This window comes from Triticum dicoccoides, chromosome 2A (genome assembly GCF_002162155.2).
Source record: "Triticum dicoccoides isolate Atlit2015 ecotype Zavitan chromosome 2A, WEW_v2.0, whole genome shotgun sequence".
Taxonomy (NCBI): domain Eukaryota; kingdom Viridiplantae; phylum Streptophyta; class Magnoliopsida; order Poales; family Poaceae; genus Triticum; species Triticum dicoccoides.
The window spans coordinates 767,674,552-767,697,415 of record NC_041382.1 but is presented as its reverse complement, the minus strand read 5'-3'; the positions used below and the strand labels follow the sequence as shown (position 1 = coordinate 767,697,415).

Here is a 22,864-nt window from a genome sequence, read left to right as displayed (position 1 = left end):
ATTAGTGTTATTAAATAATTATTTCAGTTTTTTTGAATTTTGGTCAACTATGGTCAAACTGTGGTCAACAATGGTCAAACTACTTATTCAAGAAATATTAGTGTTACTAAATAATTATTTCAGTTTTTTGAATTTTGGTCAAATCTGGTCAAACTATGGTCAAACCGTGGTCAAACTATGGTCAAACTGTGGTCAAACTACTTATTCAAGAAATATTAGTGTTACTGAATAATTATTGATTTTTAGAACAATAGTTTCAAACTCGAACAGTGAAATGTGTGAATTCATGCTCAAGCTAAATTCCTGAGGGTTAATAGGATTGACATCTTACTATTGTCAGAAAAACAACAAGTGCAGACTTGGAAACGAGGGAGAATAGAACCCAGAAGTTAAGCGTGCTCAGGCTGGAGTAGTGAGAGGATGGGTGACCGTTCGGGAAGTTAGATGATTTGGAATGATGAGGAGTGATTAGAGATTAAAGGTTAAATTGAGCATTGATGAGGGGTGATTAGAGATTAGAGGTTAAAATAATTCAAAAATTTGAAATTAAAAAAAAATTCAAAAAAAATCATAAAATTTCCTTTAGTACCGGTTGGTGTTACCAACCGGGACTAAAGGTGGACCTCCAGGCAGCGGCCACGTGGAGGGCCTTTAGTCCCGGTTCCAGTAAGAACCGGGACTAAAGGGGGAGGCTTTAGTACCGACCCTTTAGTCCCGGTCCCTTATGAACTGGGACTAAAGGCCCTTTTTCTACTACTGCCCCCACCACACACACATACACACAAATACCATCGATTTGTCCCTAATAAAACATGAACAATGCCGCTTTTGATTTTTTTTTTGCTCTAGCTGGGCCCTCCACAACATCCTAATTCCACTAATCCTGCCTCCGCCAATGTGCAGCCATGCCGACCTTTTGTTAATTTCTATACTTTTGAGGACGCATCACTAAAAAGACTACAAGAGGTACCACAAGTCTATAAAACCCTTTGCGCATTTTTGCGTACGTACAACAGTAAAAAATATAATAAAATTTAACCGTATACTTTGAAAGTTGTAGTGGTTTTGCATGTCGAATAAAATTTGTTTGTTATGATAATATTTTGTCGCTTGTATTTGATCCTTGGGGATTAGGATCTTTCCCATTCTGAGGAGTCCAATTGATACTTTCCATTATTTTTTAGAAATCTATCACATTATTTTCTCTGGCTACGCTGCACCTACCACATTTCAAGTAATATTATGTCTTAACATCTGAGGAGAGAAGGAATAAACCAGGGTATTCATGTCTTAACATGGATAGGACCGAACTTGCTATTATGCACTTGGATTATGTTTCTTTTGTATTTATTTTGCTAGCTTGTAACATATATCATTTAATTTTTGGCTCTACCACATGATTTCATACTAATATCTGGTTGTAAGCATCTTTTAATTAAAAAACGTGTTTTTGGCTCTCCTTTGATATTGATATAAGATTTATTGCCATCAGTTTACTTGGCACAGACAGAATAGTTCTCAATTGTTTGCACAGTACTATACAATCATGTGGCACTCAACAAAACGAGGCGTATCATTTTTTAATATATATAAAACTGAATCACATCTAAATCGTGTAATGGCAGTGTGTTCCTAACCCAAGTTCTCCAGAGACGACGACGAATTCATTAGTGCACCACGACAGCCGTCGTATCCATTGACTGTTGTTCGTGCTTGAATCAGGGCGGGGCCAATTGCCCAGATTTCGCACCCCATGGTGCTCCCAAGCTGCAGCGACGACGAACATTTTTTGTCCATCCACCCCTTTCTTTCCCCCACATCCTACAAGGCTACAACGCAGGGGCGGAGCTGGGCCCAGGGCACCCAGGGCCCAGGCCCGGGGCGTGGAAAAAATAATAAGCTATAGTTATATAGATTTTTTTGCAGGCCTGGGACGCAGCCCAGTGAAAAAAAAGAAGGCCCAAAGGCTTGGTGGACTGCTTTGCCAGAAACGCATGCACGTATGACAACAACACACCCCACGATCCATCACACACGAGGCACAAGAGAAGAAACGATCGCGCGGCCGCCGCCGCCCGCCGAGTCGCATGCACGAGGGCGGCACAAATAGATCTCCCGGAGCAGCAAGGACACCAGCGCCCGCGCCTCCGTTCGCCGTGGCTCCGCCCCCGGCACACGCCGCACATCCAGTTTCTGCTCCTGGGCTGTAGGTCGCTCGTCGCAGCCTCCCTGTTCGCCGTTCTCCTGCGTGCCACTGCTTCATTGCCGGCTGCGGTAGCTAAGCTTCTAATTTTCTTTGATGCTTTCCTTGTTTCCCCCTTGATGCTTTCTACTTGTACCATGTTCTGTTTGCATGAGTTGTATCAGTGTACAAGCTGCTCTAAACTGAAATTTATGACATGTTCTTTTGTATCCAGTCATATATGTATGATATTGTTGAACCCAAAATCCCAAATTGATGTAATTGTCAGTTTTATTTCATATATAGTAGAAAAAGAAGATGAAGATATTTTTTTCACCGGTGTCCGCAACGGGGCTGTCTACACCTATCATTTCAAATGGAGGGAATCAAGTGGCCGAGGAAATTGAATCAACACCAGAAACAAAAACAACTGTAGAAATGGGACCACCGCATTCGGCTTCAAGCAACCCACCAGTAATGACAACTCGAGAGAGAAACAATCATGGTATTCCTGCTGATGCCCTTGGTCAATTCCGTAAAGGTGATATTGAAGCTGATCCTGGTCTTAGAAAACCAATTGAAAGTTTAGATCCGAACATTAGGGATGCTGTTAGAAGGATTTATATAAATATGGGTCCATGCCAACCAACTGATCATAAATAAAAAAAAACCCAAGGAAAATCTTCAAAAACAAGAAGCTTTCATGCTAGTTGGTTCAAGAACCATGGTGATTGGTTGGAATATAGTGTTCATAAAGAAGCAGCCTTTTGTTTTTATTGCTTTCTTTTTAAGCAAGCAAGAGCGGAAAATTATGGCATGGAGGCATTCACAAGAGTAGGATTTAGAAAGTGGAAGGATGGACCTAGTGTTCTTGATACACATGTTGGTAAACATAACAGTGCTCACAATAAAGCTAGACAACATTATGAGGCTTTCAAAAATCAAAGGCAATGTGTGCCACATGTGATGGATCGTGGTACCAAAAAGAGTGAAGAAGACTACAAAGCTCGTCTTATCATTATTTTGGGTATTATCAGATTTCTTCTATTACAAGGTCATGCTTTTCGTGGTCATGATGAGAGTTCAAGTTCAAATAATAGGGGGAACTTTTTGGAGATGATGAGTTGGTATAGGAAGAAGGATCTTATTGTTAGGACTTTGCTTGATAGTGCGGGTGGGAACCATTTGATGACTTCACATGAGATACAATTTCAATTGTGCCAAGCTTGCGCAAAAGAGACCACTAAATCCATTATTGCTGATATCGGAGATAGGAATTTCTCTTTACTTGTTGATGAGTCCAGAGATGCATCCATAAAAGAACAAATGGCTATGGTTTTAAGGTGAGTAACTTTGTATTTTTTATATTAGTTATTTTTTTGTTCATCATTAATAGTAACACCTAATTGTTTGTTTGCCTATTTGTCTCATGTAGGTATGTTAATAGTCATGGGTATACGATTGAGAGATTTATTGATGTTAAGCATGTTGCTGATACAAGGGCAGCTTCTCTAAAGGCAGCTTTGGATGGTATGTTTCTTGAGCATGGCTTGTCTATGTCTAAATTGAGATGGCAAGGGTATGATGGAGCTTCTAACATGAGAGGACAATTTCGTGGGTTGCAAAATTTAATACAAGATGAAAATCCTTATGCATTTTATATCCATTGCTTTGCCCATCAGTTGCAGTTAGTGGTTGTTGCTGTGGCCAAGTGTTGTTCCTCTGTAACGGATTTCTTTAACCACATAACTTTGATTGTCAACACCGTCAATGCTTCTTGTAAGAGACATGATGAACTAGCCCAACAACAACATGAAAATATTGTAAGCCAATTGGAGTCAGGGGAGATTTTTTCAGGAAGAGGGAAAAATCAAGCGACCAATCTTGTTCGACCCGGGATACACGATGGGGCACACATCATAAAACTTTGTGTTGATTTCTAACTATGTGGAAATCAGTTTTGCAAGTGTTAGAGAACATTCATGATGATGCAAAAAATTTAACACAAAGAAGCACAACAAGTGGCTTGATTTCTCAGATGGAAAGCTTTGAATTTGTTTTCATGTTGCATCTTATGATCAATCTATTGGGCAAAACTAATGAATTGTCACAATGTTTGCAAAGGAAAGATCAAAACATTGTTCTTGCAGTGAGTTTGATTGGTGTCACATTGCAGAAACTTCAAGATATAAGGGAAAATGGTTGGGATCAACTCTTGGAAGAGACGAATGACTTTTGTGTTAAACATAACATTATATTGCCTAACTTGGATGATACAATTCCTGCTCGAGGTCGTTCAAGGGGGCGTGGTGGTCAAATGGTAACTTACTATCATTGCTTCAGATATGAATTGTTCAATGTTGTGCATGACCAAGTTATTACTGAGTTAAATAACCGCTTTGCTGAGAGATCTACTCAATTGTTAAGATGCATTGCATGTCTTGATCCAAGGAACTCATTTGCTAATTTTGATGAAGACAAACTTGTTGAACTTGCTTAGTTGTATGCTGATGACTTCTCCACATATGAGATTTCTTTTGTCCTTAGAAACCAACTTGGAACATTCATAGCTGATGTGAGAGCTAATCCTGATTTTTTGAGTTGTAATGACCTTGGTAATCTTGTTGTGAAGATGGTTCAGACTAATAGACACATTGTTTTTCCTTTGGTATATCGCCTCATTGAGTTGGCATTGATTTTGCCTGTTGCAACCGCATCAGTGGAAAGAGCTTTCTCAGCAATGAGTATTATCAAGACTGAGTTGAGGAATAGGATGAGTGATGATTGGCTGAATTATAGGATGGTGTGCTATATTGAGCGAGATGTATTTGCAACTATTGATGATGATGATATTGTGTATCGCTTTCAATCATACAGGTCTCGCAAAGTGCTCTTACCTCGTCGAAGTGGTACGTTTTTAAATATGTATCAATGGTAATTGTTCCACTTGATGTTTATGCCTTCTCTTATGATATTTCGCTTTTTATGCCTTGAAGGTGTTGACTCTTCTTCCACTGTTGATGAGGTTATGCGAGGCATTGATGACGCAAACCATTGATTTGGTACTCTTTTTTATCATGTACTGTTCTTCAAGTTTTTATCTATTTTGTTGTATTGTCAAGCATTGAGTTTAAATTATAAATTTTTAATGCAACCGAGCCATATTTTGTATGGGGTATCTTTTAAGGTAGCTAAAACCCTTATGGACGTTAAGATTTTCCCTCGCGGTGATTTTTTTTGGGCCCGGGGCTTGGTCCAATCCTGGCTCCGCCGCTGCTACAACGCACCCCTGGACTGTATCCAGAGATAAGAATAGAAGCTCTCCTTCCGGCTCCTCAGCGATTTGGGCTTCCTGGCCGTTGGATCTGCGCGCTTGATGCGATCCGAGCCGTCGAATCGAGCCCTGGAGTGACCTCGTCTGTCGGATAAAAAATAGTTACTGCTGAAATGAACAGTTTCACCCCGACTGTGCCACCGCGCGTAAATAGCCTGCCCCGCCGGGGGCATTTTCGTCATTTCACTTGCACGGGGTATAAAAGGGCCGGCCCGCGAGGAGATGACCTAGCCGGCTCCCCTCCCCCTCTCGCGCGCCTCCCCTCCCTCTCTCTCGTTCCCCTCCCCTCCCCTCGCCTCCCCTCCTGCACGCCTCCTCTCCTCCCGCCCACATCGCCGCTGCCGCTGCCGCCACCCGCCTCCCTGCGCCGTCGGCGGCCAGATCCACCGCAGCAAAGCCCCCTCCCCAAAAGCGAAGGGAGGACGAGGAGCACCACGGCGGCGGCAGCGGGGAGGAGCAGCAGCAGGGCAAGGCGGCGGCGAGTGGGCGCTCGCCCTCCCCGTCTGCGAGCTGGTCCCCGGGCAGGGCGGCGGCTCCCAAGCCCTCCTGCTCCGACCCCGCGGAGTGCTCGAGTCTGGAGGGGCAGCAGACGCGCGCTTGCGCCGCCGCCATCTTGTTCGTCCTGCCCGCCCGACCCCCGACGCTCACTTCCCCGGCGTCGTCGCCGTCGTCCACAACCACCGCCACCGTGCCCCCACCCTCTCCCCATCGCCCGACTCCCGACGCTCACTTCCCCGGCGTCATTGCCGTCGTCCACAACCACCGCCACCGCGCCCCCACCCTCTCCCCATCGCTGCAGGGCCCCACCTTCTCCCAATCCCCTCATCCTTCTCTCCCGTGGCCAGTGGATTCGCCCCTCGCGGGATCGATTCTTGTGTTTGTATTTGTTGGATTGCTTGCTTACGTCTAATGAAGAGAGTATATGTCCTGCCGTATACCTAGAACTCTTATCTTTGGTTAATTATTTTGATTTAGTTCCTTAGGTTAATATAATTTTATTGTGGTTTTTTTACAGATGTTTCATTTTACCTAGGGATAAAAAGTGCAATATAAAGGTTCATTAAACAAACTGAACTTATATATGATCATTTAGGTGCTGAATTTGTCTATCTGAACTTTATTGGTACTGAAATTATCTCATATAAAGTAAGTGATTCATTTCCCCTCGAGTGGATAAACATATAGTGGAAGAAGGGCTTCTATGTCATACCCATGCCTTCATATTTAGTTCCATGCTAAAGGATCACTAAATCTCGGCTCCTCCATTGTTTTTCTTATCAAACTAGAGGGCTTCATAAATATTGTATATATGTCTTACCAAGACATTTTCTAAGTAACATAGTGAGTTCAAATTGTTTTTTCTGTAACCTTTGATAGAAGGATCCACACATGTTTTGTTTTCTACGTGTATATTTGTGCTACCAAGATTGCATTATATTTTTCCGAGTCCAGAGAGATGGACCTTGCTCATGATGGCAGTCAGTGTTATGTTTACTTGATAATCCTTAATTTTCCAAGTCACAGCTTTGTGTACTGCTGTTATACACACACTTCCAAAAGAAATATCAGATTTTGTTCTTTCTTCTTTTAAAATTAAATATGCTTGAATTTCCTTCTGTCGATTTCTAAACTCACCTTCCTGATAGTTTCCATACATGCATATACCCTTTTTGGTCATTATAGAAATATATTGTTTTAACGATGCCTGTTAGCTACTTATGTCAGAATGTAACTAATTAATTTTACTTCTCGCGAAGTATATTTCTTTTGTTTCAATAAGAATTATGCACAACTCGATATTTAAAGGTGCATTTGTCTAATTTTCTTTATTTCAAAACTGCATATGCAGGATCGGCTCACACTAAGGGAGGGCTAAATTGTGAGATATCCTTGTTTGGTCCTTTCCATATACCTACAAGGCATGAATCAAGATGGCATGGTTTATCATTGAACTGAATGCTTCCATGGAACTTTGGTTTCAGGTGATAACATGAATATATACTTTTTATGGTTTGGCTAGATGGTCCTTCTAGATTTTGTCTGATTGTGTACAAGTAGTCGGGTTATAATTACCAAAACTTACTATTTTCGATCGTGGCTGTTACTACGTTAAACAACGCTGATTTTCTTTTAGTACTACAGTTGTTGCCCACTACCGCCACGTCCGTCCAGCTAGCACGTCACATCTGCCACTTCTCCTCCACGGTGTTTAACATAGGTAGCACGTGGGTTGTGCCTATGTGAGCCATGACGGTGCTGCCCGCACCCCTGCCTCATTCGTGAGCATCACCAAGCACTAGGAGTCTAGGACTGACATGTAACTGGAGTATTGAGTACTGAGTTTCAATACACCACGTCGATTAACCTCTGTCCAAGGCGAACATGAGAATGATACTCTAGATATGGTCCCACTTATTCTGGTTCACAAAATGTAGTAGGTAAGGAATTCATTTATATTTTCCATTACATTTGGTCATAAGATTTTACTTTGCTTTGCCAGGAGAGTTTCACTTCATGTAGCGGTGTGGATGTCCGGGGAAGTGGTTCCTCGCCGGCTGGATGGCGTTCAGGCGCAACCCCGGCGCCCACTGATTACTGGCTCGGCTACAACCTCCCTCGGTGATCTCCAACTTCCTCCTGCTCCTCAATTTCTGTTTGGGGAATTCTTCAATTGATAAATTGAAATGACTGCTGGTTAGGTAATTAGTTCACTGAAAAGATAGGCCATTGTCGTTTAATATAGTTTTTGGTCTCATTAACAACACACGTTGGTGTCAAGACAAGCGACATGGCCTGTTATGATCAACAACTTCTGAGTCATAGGATTTGATGCATTATTCTGTGTGAAAAGGGGCAATGAATGCGTGAATTAAGTTTTTTTGGTTTGAAGCAACTAGCAATTTCTATGTATAACTATACTAATAGATGAGAGCATGTGTGCATATGTGGTTTTCAAGGAGAATTATGTGACCGTGGCGTTCGTGCTCGTCGGCGGGACGATGCAAGGCGCAACTCCGACGTGGTCGCGTGGTGGATGTGCGGTGTAGGAAGCGGTTCCTTGCCGGTTGAACGGCGTTCACGCGCAACCCCGGCGTGCAGTGAGTACTGCCTCGGCTACAACCTTCCTCGGTGAGCTCCATCTTCCTCCTTCTCCTCTGCTTTGGCTACTGTATGGGACATGGCCATCCAGAGATAAGAATAGAAGCTCTCCTTCCGACTCCTCAGCGATTTGGGCTCCTGGCCGTTGGATCTGCGCGCTTGATGCGATCCGAGCCGTCGGATCGAGCCCTGGAACGACCTTGTCCGTCGGATAAAAAATAGTTACTGCTGGAATGAACAGTTTCACCTCGACCGTGCCACCGCGCGTAAATAGCCTGCCCCACCGGGGGCATTCTCGCCATTTCGCTTTGTCTGTGGCTGGCGTTCGTGCTAGGGAGATGATGATTAACTGTGGCTGGAATAAGTGTGCCTTTGAGCAATCAAGGCACCTGTGGGTATCAAGTTGGATCCTCCCTGTTGTCTCTAGAATCCTTTTTGATCCTGTGATACCTATTGATCTGTCCTTGGATGGTCATTCTTGTTGAGTGATAACCAAGGCAGCTCCATTGTGTAAACAGATTGATCTGGTGATAAGAGATGATGGGGATAGGTTATATGATCGAGAAAAGGCGAATCTGAGCCCACTATGCAATAAAACTGCAGCTACCTCCCCTAATGTGTGTAGTATTGAAGGCAAAAGAGAACTTCTAATGTCTTGCTACTTTAAAATTCCAAAAAGGTGCATTCTTCCTTTGCTGGTTACTGATTCTTCATCTTAAGGTGACCCCATTTATATAGTGGTTCTATCCATCTGATTTGAACTGGGAGAGGGCCACTGATTCTTGATCTTAAGGTGACCCCATTTTTCTATGCCTCATGCTCATGCTGCTCTATGTTCCCTTTTAAAGATTCTTGCTTGCATTTTGGGTTGGTTTTCTGCTCTATGTTCCCTTTTAGCATTTCTTTCTGCTGTTGCTGCATTCCCTTTTTTGTATATTACATGTTCTTTTTGTATCTCATTCTGCATGTAACATAACTAAATAATACATTGAGATGAAAGGTTATATCTGATATCATTGAGAGGAGCAGGCCAACATCCCTACCTCCCTCTTCAACTCGCACCCAACACAATTGTGGTGAGCCCCCCCTCTCATTCTGGTTAACTGCAGCTCATCCATGGTTTTGTTTTGGACCGTCTAAATTCTGGTTAACTGCAGCTCATCCATGGTTGTACCTTTTCCTCTTTTTCCCCTTGCAGGTTGGTCCGCTGTCTACAGGTGCTCGTTATTCTGGCCAGTTTGTCGTGCTCTATCTTCGACCACCTCTTTGCAGGTTGTCCCCTTCTCCCCCTCTCTTCTATGCTTTCCAGGCCTAGGCTTACATTTCTTCCTGTATGAAGCGGTTGTTAGATTTTGTTTGGACAATGGATGTATCTGCTTTTTGTTCTCTTATTGGTAGAAGCCTAGCATGTAAAACTATTATCCCCTGCCTTTATTTTTGTGCTTGCTTGGCATTTGGAATTGGGCATTTTGGTCACTTCTATAGATCCTGGTAGGACCTAGCATTTTGGTCACTTCTATAGATCCTGGTTGTGCTCAAATTTACACGGGGTGGCTGTCTCTCTTATATACTTCTATAGATCAGGTTTCTCCGCTTATGTTTAGCCTTTGTTAGGTATACCTCTTTGCTGTCTTGATGTGCGCATGTGCTACCTTCTAATATTCATGCCTCATTGCATTCTAATATTTTCCTTGCTTGTACTCAGGTTCCAGCTGTTATTTCAATGCATCTTATTCATGGATGCATGCTTTACATGCTCTTCTAGCATATGTTTGTTCTTGTGTTGCTTTCTCTTATCTCCTGACTGCCTCTTGAGTGCAGGAAAATGCCTCAATTAATTAGTTTGTCGCTCCGTTAGTCGCCATGGTCAGATGATGCTTCAGGTTTGCACTTCACATTGAGGTATTGGCCTGGTTACTAGCATAGGTTTTCCTGTTGTGCCGCTTACTGCAATTTCATTATTGATTTGATAGGAAAACTGGTGTTTATCTACATGAGGGACCTGGTTGTATTACCTACTACATGCATCGTTAACTGGGCACCAAAAAACCTAGATTGTGCATCTCTGTTTGTTCATGTGGTGATTATCCTATTGTTTTCGGCATCAGTGAGTTATTTCTTCCCTGTGTTTTTTGCATGAAGTCTTAGCCAACACCCAAGGTTCTGTTCCTGTGTAATTATTTTGCATTGTTTCAGATTGTTGTATTACGATGCCTATTTTGCAGTCACACAATCCAAATGTAATAGTAGGGAGAAAGATGATGATGTTGTGCTTTATATCACAATTCAAATTCTAGAGTCGCACTTTTTGTTGATTAATCATTCTGACCAGTAATGATTATTCCTCTTTGTTTTATTGTATTGTTGGCCAATTAAAAAAATTGTAGGTGTATATTTTCTGTATGGTATATATTATGCGAGTTATTTCTAACGCATCTTGATTTTATTTTAGAATCATCTAACTCAAGCTCATGCCTTTGATCTTTGTTAACTAAAGCTTCTGTTATATTGGATATCAAATTATCTACACTTGAACTTAAGATGTGATGTATCATACTAGATTTTCACTCCTTCAAAAAATCTTAGTTAGCATTCAGATTTTTTTAGAATAGATGCTCCTATATTTTTGTCAGCGCTTGATGTACTTTGTTTAAATGTTTCTTCCTGGTAGGATCGATTGTAAACAGTGGATGAATGCATACCTTTTCAAGCTTAAGCATTTGATGTTTGGTGATGTGGTATTTTCTCTTTAAAGACGTTCCTACTACTTTCTTTTTTGATAAATAGACAAGTTGGATCCAGTGTATGTCCATGTGTGTGCCTTGGTTCAGTATGCAATGAAATCTGGGAAAGTGGCTTCTGTTTAACATTGTCATGAAAGATACATTCACATGTCTTGAACTTTCTATCTTGGTTCTATTTGTATTGTTAGTTTCAAAAGATATATTCACTTCTTTGTGACTTTTATCTCTATAACATGTCTACTCTTCGTTTAGATATATTTTTTATTCCAGCTATGTTGTTGTGAGGGAGCAGGCTTCTTATGGGGAATGGTGATGATTTCTTGAGCTTTCATTTTGTTCTCCTTTCTATCCCAAACATAGTTTTCGCAGAGTCGATGTATGTGCCGGTTTGCCCGGATAATCCATGTAGCGGTTAATCTGTTTTTATTCATATAATTACTAGACTCCTATAAAAAACACGGAGATGTACTGCGCTATATGTTCTCTGATCCGTTGAGCCCAAACATGTACAAGTGGATCTGATCGTTAGATTTTAATTATATTTTGGACGTTGTCATAGCTAGCAATATATAGTGCAGTTTACTTTCTTTGTCCTCTTGTGGCCACTAACTAAATCTTTTGTGTTTTCTTCTTTTGCTCAGGGCCCTATGCTCCTATAGCTTGAATTAGGGTGGTGCCAATGATTCACAAGGTAATTTCACCTCCTTTGAAAATAAAGTGTCTCCGTGCTTCACTTTTGGCCACTTTGATTCTAATGCACATATGTGCATTCCTTTTTTGTCATTTATGCGAATTGTGTACTTCTACAATGACAAATCGGTATATCTTAGCTGTATGTTGTTGAGTCATTTAAAATGGATGCAGAACCCTACATTATAAGTTGATCATGCTGATTTATAATACCTCTGATCCATAATAGGCGTCGCAGTTTTGAACATTTTGGATCGGAGGGAGTAGTTTTGTTGCCTACTATTGTTGTAAAGCTCTTGCTCTAGGCTCACACGATCTAATTATTGTTCTATATAGAACACCACCTTTTAGTTTTTTATAATCCCTCAATTTTCTACAGAAATATGTTGCCCCAATATGCCTAATTTTATATTCAGAGGTAGCATTGATGCACTTGCCTCCTTCAAAAGGCCATATGTGTTGCTTTGTGCTACTTCTCTTTCATATCCAGTTATTTAGAAATAGCTATGGTAACTTTTTCTATTGCATTCATTTAGCTGCATTTTAGATTCAATCTGTTTTCATAACTACTTATTATAGTGTCACATGAACCTTTCTTTTACTGGCCTACATGAACAGTGCGAACACTGGTTCTTTATAAAGGCGTTATAAAGATGTAGGTACTCTTCAAAGCAATTAAAAAGAAATAAAGCCTCAATCAACGTAGTTCAGAGGATAGAGCCCATGGTGGCTACCATTGATGTCTGAATTGTGAAGTACAATCTTCTGCACTTTGCTCTACAGGCACAGTGTTACTAATTTGTGTTCAATCTCAGTATTCCATTTATCTAAATTTTGTATAGTTTGCATAGTGCTTAGGTTCATTAGCTAATTATATTGTTTTTGTAGATCTTCCATATTATCATTAGCAAGGTGAAGTCATTCAAGTATTGGCCACTACTATCTGCATTAGCTTCGCCTCAGAAAATAACCTTTTCACTTGGAAGGAGGAAGTAGGAGTTCTCAGTAATGGTTAACTACAAGCTACAGTAGATGTTCTTTGATTAACAAAGACAAATGTCCTACTATTATCGATGTTTCCAGAGCTTCATTCTCAATTTGTCTGTTATCTCATTATGTTTATGAGCAGCTCCAAAATCTGACACTTATGCTTGCCAGTATGAACTTCTTGGCTATATTTTATAGAACTTATGTCTTGACGCTTTGTACTGAACTTGATGCAGTCCAATTCAAGTCAGTTGTCCTGAGCAAGCACTATGTCTTGCTTTTGGTACACTTTGTGCTTTTATGCTTTGTAGTAAAGTTCAAGGCCAGTTGTCTTGGGAACAACTATACCATGCTTTTGGTATATCATTAATTTGTATGCTCTATGCTAAACTCAGTTATCTAGGCAGCAACTATATTACTTACTGTTTGTGATCTGTACAAAATAAATTTAGCTTGAGTGATTGCTCTGATTTCCTTTGGATGCGCAAAATGCTTTGTTATATTTGAGTTTTATACGTTGGGTCATTATGCTGAGCCAGGCACCGGTGCGCCAGGGCGCACTTCCGATCTAGTTCATGTGGTAGTGACTCAAGCTTACGTTGTGTGTGAGCGTTTGGTTCATTGGTTTGTTTCCAGTTATGCTTTGGGAGGCGAGATTGGGTTCAGACGAGTTGAGCTACCTGTTCTAATCGCAGAGGCTGAACTATGAGTTTCAGAGGGCCATGTGCTACGTAATGGTGTGATCTATCTATTTTTCTTTTCTTTTGATGATAGCAATTTTTGTTCAGGCGAAGGCTTTTGTTGATGTCCCAATGTGAAGGTACAACTCTGGCTCATATATCTTCATATTTTATCATGTCTACAAATTTCCCAGATTTTAGTTTCCACTTGCTTTGAATCAACGAAATGGAGACATGCAAAAATTTAGTTCCCCCTTCCCTTGTAGAGTTGATGTTTCCTCTTCCTTTAAGGACTTGATGCACAAGATTCATCCTGGGCCAAAGTTTGTGGAATTTTTTTCCAAAAACAAGTATAAACAAGAACCTATTATGAGATTATTCACATGATTTATTATAGGGCAGGTATAGATTTGGTGCTAGGCACAAGTGAAGAAATAGAAATATTTTCCATCTCCATGCCATCTGTTTCTTTTTTCTTATAAAGAACTTGTTTGTTTTCTAGATTATGGTTGTTCTGTTCATGGTCCCTGCTCCCTGCACCCACAAAGGTCAGTGTTCAAGCAACAATCTTTAGCTAATATACCTTTTGACATTTGCAACCATACCAAGATTAAATTATAAATGAGATGTATTTGTAGTAAATTCATGGCCCAATATTGCAGATTCAGCTCATGAACACATTTATTATTCAAGCATGGTTAGAGAGCACCCTATTAATCGACTGCACCATTTTGAGTTGCTTTATTTACGAAGGCATTCATGCTTGATCATGTGGAAAAAAAATGTTGGCATGCAGACCCGCAGGAGGCTACAAGAAAATTATCTAATGACATTGCAAAATCTGATAGAGATTGGCTTGTCAGGAAGTGTTCTTGAACAAAGAGATTAGCATAAGGAATTATAACTGTGTTCTTTTTTGCAGCAAACCATTTTGATACGTAGTTCTGGTAAGGTAGTCTGTTTTAACATTGTTTTGCTCAGACCACTCTCTCATCCGCACTTAAAAATCCATAATCTGCTCATTCTATTCAAAACATAGTCCGTTTTAACATTGTTTTGGGAAAGAGGCATGAAGCACACCATATAACCATTAATGTTCGTGCTAATTAGAAGAACAAGAAGAAGAGATGTCTAAATATCAGATTAAAATCTTGTATGATGTTTTAGAGTATGGTGAAGGTGGTGCAGGGAGCTGACGGCCTGTCCACGGTGAGGATGTGATGGAGGAACAACCCCACACTTGATGGGTAGGTGCAGGGCGGGGAGGGCGCCGGCCAGGAAGGTGACACTACTGTCGGCGGTGAGGTAATCAGGAAGGCGACAATGCTTCCGTGCGGCGAGGGGATCAGCCTGGGGATCTGTTCCTTTTTATGAGATATTGTATCTTTTTATTTGCGTGGCTTGCATGATGCATGATTGTAGGGGTTTTGATGGAGTGTGCGTGGAGTTTGTATCCTCCTCTGCGGTGGAGTACGGTCAGTCAATGTAAATCTGAAAGTGCACACTGGAAACATATTAGATTAACAGTAGCCGTTAGATTGAACTCAGTGGGCCTAATCATGTGGCGCGTTTAGTAAAGATTATGTTTGATCTTTATAGAACATTTACATGGTAATCTTTGTTTTTTCCAGGAATATATTGGGCTCATACATGACGGTCCCTGATCCAGGAAAAATGAATAGAGAAGATGTTACTGATTTTGAATAAACTATTTTGTAAGATTCACTACTACTAAAAAAATTAGTACTGTAGAGGAACACCATCAAATGTGCTTTGAGTAGTGGCTGCTCATATTTCAGGCATTTACAAGACCATCAAGATGGTCAAAACAAAGATTCATGTATCCATGAACGCTTGTCAAATTTATGCAATTTTGTACATGAATGGGTATCTTTAAGAGTGGCTTTCTCGACAAAAGGCAACACTCGGTAGAAGGTGAGGGCCCCTCTATTAGACTAATGGGCACGTGGTGGCCTTCTATTCGTTAGCGTTTGCGGAGAGCATGCTCTCGGCAAAGATATGTGAGTAGCTCAGACTTCATATGAATAATCAACCGAAAGAATAGGTGAGTAGCCGAGACTTCATATAAAGAGCAATCATGTAATAGTGTTTTAACCATCGTGTCAAATCTTTTCTTTCCCCCTTTTTACCAGTAAAAACCAACGTGCTACCTTTTGGGCTAAACTGTCATGGTGTTCTGTGTATTCATGCATTTTCTGTTTTTATCATGGATGTATCTTCGTTTCTGATTTTTTGTTTTGGACGGCTCAAACACCTTGTTTAATACTTCCTTCGCCCGGACTAACTGTTGTTGAAACGAGTGTATTTAGATACACTCATTACAACGAGAGTTAGTTCTGGACGGAGCTTGTATTTACAAGCCTTCTTTGCCAACTGTTCATCACACAAACTGCATTTTAATTTATTTATTTTGGGTAATAGCACATATTACATTTCTGTACAACTATAGATGTTTAATATATTGTGCGTATAAACTAGCACATATCACATTTCTTTGCAACTATAGACTAGCACATATCACATTTCTTTGCAATTATAGATGTTTGACATAATGCGCGTTAGTCTATACGTGCGTTGCACGTGCAAGCTTACTAGTTGGGAAGAAAAATATGGGGCATTTTATCAACTAACTCGCTTCCCGGCCATCAGCTAACTGCAAGAAAAATCTTGTTGATAAGAAAAGAAATTGTACTAATTTTTGTCGTCTTGAGGTTTTATCACTTCTCTTTAGTATTAAATAAAAACAAGTCGATTTGGACAAAGCTCCATTTCATGATTGTCGTGCATTAATAGTTGAATGTTTCTTTTGACACAATCTGAGATATGTTAAGGATACATAGATGTTTCAAGAATTGATAATAGAGTAAGTAAAAGGCATTTAAATTGACACATTAAATTTTTGCTCAAGTAGTATGGTTTTATCATTCTATATCTCGCCAATGCCTTGGTACAGAATTTAGCTCCTAAACACCCGCCAATGATAAAAACTCGAAAAATTTGGCCGATAAATCAAGTTCTCATGCGTCACTTGAGTATAAGGGGCTTGAATTGTGCTATACTTTGTTGGTTTATAGTGGTCGATGGCCTCTAGCGAGAGATACGCCTTAAACAACGATGAATCCATGTTATAGCTTGGTGCACCTTTTGACTTGGCCAGATGCGGCTCATCACAAGTCAATCATTTATGAAATGATCTCAAGAGCCCCTTTGGATTCCCAGGTCTTAGGGATGCATTTATTGAAATATTTGAAAGGCGTGCCTCTCTGATGCCAATGGACTGATAGAGCGATAGAGGCTAGGGCAACCTTTTCCCATCGTGTCCCTCCTTGTGTGTCAGAGATACAAAGCGAGTGCACTGGGAAAGGAGGGTAATGTAAGGCTCTTCCTGGACCTTATCTCAGCCATGAATCCATTCATCATGAACCTCTGAAACGCGAAAAACATCACAAGGAACATTGCAGAAAGTGCTCCCAAAACAACTAAGTCTTGGTGATTACTTAGGGTACATTGGTTCTAACTTAATCCCAGGCTACTAGTGGTACCGCCGGTGGAACTCTTGGAGATGCTATTCAACCTTATGTTATGTAGAATGTCACAACTAAATAAGCCAATGAAGTATGAGAATGACTATGGATCCAAAATTTCCATTATGTTTAAACCAAGCTTATGACTCTACATGCATACTCTAGCATTTGGTGTTGTTAATTGAAGATCCTAGTGGAAGTTGATTATTAATAATATATTTTTTACTTATTTATAGACAATCTTTGAATCAAATTTTGGAAGTAGTTTATATCATACATGTTTAATATAATATTAATTGATATTATTCCCAATTTGAACTATGATCATTCATCACGCCGTGTCAATTTGTATGTATTCTTAAAATCGTTACATACATATACATCATGCTAAAGTAGAATTCCATTTTGTTGTGAAAAAAGTTTATTATTTTAAATTTTAGTATGGAAAATTTGTCGAAGTAATTTTTTTTAATGTAGGCAAAGCATATATATGACATAATAACATTCATCTACAGAAAGACCGTGTGCCACTTAAATGAGTTAAGATGTGTTTGTGTCCCTTTTAGTATCCCTCTAGGAAGAGGAGGTAGTCTCTGTTGGACTCACGCGACCTGGTCACGTGGCCAGGGCTTAGGTTATGTGGACCAACTGTCTAGGGGAACCCTAGGTCTCCAAGGACTTTTTTGTTTTATTCTATTTGGTTCAGAAACATGCTTTTCTCTATGAATTCTCCATTCTCCATTTCCAATAGTTTCTCAGCTCCCTCCCGATGCAAGACTACAATAAAATAAAAAGTACAGATTGAACATGGAAAATGTGATTGAATACGCATAATAATTGAGAAATTTGGCCTTTGATGTCAAATGCACATATCGGGGCCCTGGCAGGGCGGAGTGGCAAAGATAGGCGGCAACTAGATTAGTTTGTGAGAGGGCACACTCGCTTGGTTTTTTGCTGCAGGTGGCATGATGTTGGTTTGTGTCATGGCGGGCATGCCAACGACCATGGTTACTGCATGATTGGCATGGCTCGGCCATGCCGATCATGTTTGGCTTACTGTGCATGCTACCTCGGCTCACCATTTCGACAAACTTGCATTCCTAAGCCAATTAAAATGATAGAAAAGGGATGATAAAGAATTTTGGCAACTTCCTTACTTCTTGGACTTTGAGATCCCTAGGGGTTATGATCATTATGTAAAGAAATTAGATGATTTGTAGATGTGGAAATAAAGTTTTGGTTATTTCTTAGATTTAGGGCAGAATCTCGTTGGATTTAACATTTTGTAGAAATATTTTCGCTGTGGAGTTCCAAGTTTTTCTGGATCTTGGCTTTTTATAGGTATTGGAAGCTCCATGACTTTTTTTTTGAAATTTCCAAGCAATGCAAAGTAGTTGTTTTGTAAAGGTGGAATAAGTGAGAATAATTTTAATAGGAAAATGAATTGTTTTTCTATCCTTGTATGTGGTTGCATGGAAGTGGGGTGGATAAATATATAATAGCATGGGCTAGTCTTGGATCAAAGGTTCTTCAAGAACACCACTTGGTCCAAAGTTTGGAATAACCCAAATAAAATCCAAATGCCAGATTTAAATGCCACATAAAATCATAAAAGCAGAATAAAACATAAAAAGCCAAATGAGCAAATTTGAGGGTGTTAGCTATCGCCTGATAGTCATTGCCGATAGTCTATTTTCATTGTCAATGCCAAGACCCACCGATAACAAGCCCCTATTGGCCCGTCAGTGGTAACCGAGATCATACAAGAAGCTAAGAGGAATATAATTATGAGGGTTTCATGGAAATCAAGATAATGGGCTGTTCGAGTATCTGACCCAAAACAATGAACCTTGAGAACAAATCCCCCAAAAGCAGATTATTGAAATCCCTCAAAAAAAGCAAATGATTGCGGAGGACTGATTAAAACATTGTTGCACTAATTATACATAGTGCTCGGACTAGCCTTAAAGAAGGCATGCAATTCTGGTTAGATGCCTTGTGATTGCTCTGATCCGCTCCTGTGCACATATCCCATTTGATATAATATAAAATGGCGAGTAGGGGTCTTCCTACTGTTTTTCGCTGTGGTGACCGATCAGCTATAAATACATCTCGCCATGATATGTTCTGTGGTGGTGGATGCACCGACCAGAGGTGATTAATGCCTGAGATACATCTCGCCATGATACCTACCAGCTGCATGCATACACGTTGTTTTCATCCCGAATTAGTATATGGGCAAATGGTAGACCATACGCATATGCATGCACCGACTTGAGATCGTGGTGGAAGATGACCGGGGGCCGGGTACGCGTGATGGACCTGATAGTGATATGTGAAGCCGAATTAATCAAAGACAGTGTCTTCTAAACCAAGGTCTTGTACATCATACTCCACTGATTATAACATCTTATTAGTTCATGCAGCATGGGGCAGCATGGAGTATCAAGGATTGCCAGCATATACACAGTAGTTAAGCAACTCTCATCGTTGACTCTATTAATGCATCCATCGAACCAACTACCAGCGCTAAACCTCCCACACATTTACTACAAATTTTCAGATTTTGTGCCCGAGCATTAACTAATAAACACAGAGGATTCATGGCTGCTGCATGCATGCCACCGAGGGAAACTTCTCACTATATAAATGGAGCTACCGCCATGTCCATGCAGCATATATACACCCAAAGTAGAAGCATCTCCCCACACCACTGATAGCAATGTCGATTATGTTCTCGCAAGAGCTGCTCATCTCCACACTGGCCATCATTCTTGTTCCCCTCTACACGTTGTACCTCAGGTCTAGTAGATCAAAGAACCCATCAGTGCTCCCCACAAACTGGCCAATAGTGGGCGTGTTACCTTACCTTATCGCCAACTTCCACAACCTGCACGACTACCTCGCCGCCGTCCTCGCCGAAGCAGGCCACAACTTCAGGGCGCACGGCCCACCGGGGACCGGGATGCGGTTCTTCCTCACCTGCGACCCGGCCAACGTCCGGCACATCTTCACGACGAACCACACCAACTTCCCCAAGGGTGCGGAGTTCGCCGCCATCTTTGACATCGCCGGTGGCAGCTTCTTCACGACTGAAGGCGAGCCCTGGCGTCGGCAGCGCGCAAGAGCTTAGAGAGTCTTGAGCAACCCACGGTTGCTTGCCGGTATGACCGGTTCCTGCCGTGACAAGGTAGAGAACGGCCTCCTGCCGGTGCTTATGCACATGGCGAGCACCGCGACCCCGTTCGACCTGCAAGATTTGACAACGAGGCTCGTGTTCGACATGACCGCCGCGCCTCTCTTCAGCGTGGACCCTGGCCTCCTCTCCCCGAACATGCCCCCCATGGACGCAGCGGCCGCCATGGACACGGTCATGGAGGTCGCCTTGTTCCGGCACACCGTGCCGGCCTCTTGCTGGAAGGCGATGAGGCGGCTAAACATCGGCCCGGAAAGGAAGCTCGCCGCAGCGCACACGGTTCTAGGTGGGTTCATTGAGGAGATGATGGAGAAGAGGAAGAAGAAGGAACATGTTGCAAACGAGGGAGATCCTTCTTCCGTGGACATTCTGTCTTCCTACATCGACGATCCAGACTACCAGCAGAACGATGGCTTGCTCCATGCGACGCTCATCAACTACACGATCGCCGGGAGGGACATGATCGGCACAGCTTTGACATGGGTCTTCTACAACCTCGCCCAAAACCCTCATGTCATGTCGGCCATCCGCAACGAACTATCACCTATTGCATCACGGAAAGCAGCCACAGGCGCCAACAACAGCAGCACCATGGTGATCTTTGAACCGGAGGAGACCAAATCTCTCGTCTACATGAGAGCCGCCCTACACGAGTCTCTCAGGTTGCACCCGCCGGTCCCCATCGAGCGTAAGACGGCGGTCGCCGACGACGTGATGCCGAGTGGCCATGTGGTGCACGCCGGTGACACCTTACTGATTTCTCTCCACTTCATGGGGAGAATGGAAGGCGTGTGGGGGAAAGACTGCCGGGAGTATAACCCGGATAGATGGCTCTCAGAGGATGGCAAGAAGCTGCGGTACGTGCCGTCTCACAAATTTTTGGCATTCAGCTCGGGCCCGAGGCTGTGCCTTGGCAAGGACGTCTCATTCATGCAGATGAATACTATTGTTGCGGCAATGGTGTGGAACTTTGATGTGGAGGTTGTGGAAGGGCAGAGAGTCCAGCCGAAGATGTCTTGTGTGCTGCAGATGAAAAATGGACTCATGGTGAAGTTGAAGAAGCGAGATATGTAACCTTTTGTCTCTTTTTCTTATCTGCAATTGTATCTTGCGTGAGTCTTTCAGGGTTTGGGACCTCAGAGTATTTGTATGTGTACTGTTATATGATTTTTGTGTGTTATATGATTTTTGTGTATCTAGCCTTTGGGCTCTGTGTGAGCCTTGTCGTTTGTTTTTTTTTAGTTTGCTACTACTGAGACTTCGAGACCTTGTGGATGTTTTATTTTTAATAAGATGGCCGTATGCATCGTGCTGATGCAGAGGCCGGGGATCCCCCCTTTTCAAAAAAAAATATGATTTTTGTGTGTATATGTTTTGCTATACGAGTACAAATAAAAGTTGATATGTATATATAGACCCTGGGTATCATATACTCCCTCTGTCCCAAAATAAGTGAAAGGCCTACAACTTATTACTTATATAACCTAAAGTTTGTTGACTTATCGCCTGCATGCAGTGGCGAATCTAGAATGCAAATGGAGGGTAGGCTTAACTTCAAATACACTATTTTTTGTTGGAGGTAGTGCAGCGTGATGCAATAAGATGGCTGGAAGTTGCTATTTTCTTGGCTAGGCCTAACTAGTGCGCTTGTAGTAATTTTTTTTTTGTGATTTTTGAGGATAGGCTTGAGCCTGTTAAAGCCTGTTGAGTAGAATCACCAGTGCCTGCATGTGAGATACTTCCTCCGTTCTTAGATATTAGTCTTTTTTGATATTTTAATATAGACTACATATGAAGCAAAATGAGTAAATCTATACTCTGAACTATCCAGATCTCTCCTTCCCCGCACCATCCAGATCTCTCCTCCCGCCGGCGCCTCGCTCACTCCGCCCGCACCATCCAGATCTCTCCTCCCCCTCCTCCCCTTCTCAAGTCTTTTGCGGCGGCGGTGATGGGTGACCGGCGGGCCGACAAGCGACCGATGGAGATCTCGGACCACAAGGTGGATCGGCGCTGTGAGCGCGAGCTGAGGGACAAAGCGAAGAGGTCGATGCGCGAGCGCTCGGGCGGCCGCGAGGCCCGGGAGGAGCGCGACGGGATCCATGACCAGGGAGTGTGCGAGGGGGATTGGGGTCCTGCTCCTCCTTGGTGGATCCAACTATAAGAGCGCAAAAGGAAGAAGAAGGCCAGTCAACGGCGCAGGGAGCTCAAAAGGAAGCCGATGGAGCACCCACACTGTGGTGGGGCCACGGTGACCCGCTGGCCAAGAAGCCTCGGGCGCTCGCGGAGCCTCGGGCGCTTTCTTCATCGTCCAAGGGCACGGCGGAGGAGCCCATCCCGGTGGAGGAGGCCCCTGACGTCGAGTGCTTCAAGTGTGGGCGCTTGGGCCACTTCCAATCCAAGTGCA

General features: G+C 42.2%; 2 protein-coding genes across 2 annotated transcripts; both read left to right on the top strand.

Moving 5' to 3' along the window:
- The first annotated feature begins 19,965 nt into the window (after positions 1 to 19,965).
- Positions 19,966 to 20,395, top strand: LOC119352397 (noroxomaritidine synthase 1-like). The gene has a single exon (XM_037619049.1). The coding sequence runs from the start codon at positions 19,984 to 19,986 to the stop codon at positions 20,392 to 20,394; it is 411 nt and encodes a 136-aa protein (XP_037474946.1). The 5' UTR covers positions 19,966 to 19,983; the 3' UTR covers position 20,395.
- On the top strand, positions 19,987 to 21,808 carry LOC119352396 (noroxomaritidine synthase 2-like). The gene has a single exon (XM_037619047.1). It carries the CDS (start codon positions 20,428 to 20,430, stop codon positions 21,529 to 21,531), a length of 1,104 nt encoding a protein of 367 aa, XP_037474944.1. The 5' UTR covers positions 19,987 to 20,427; the 3' UTR covers positions 21,532 to 21,808.
- The last annotated feature ends 1,056 nt before the right edge of the window (positions 21,809 to 22,864 follow it).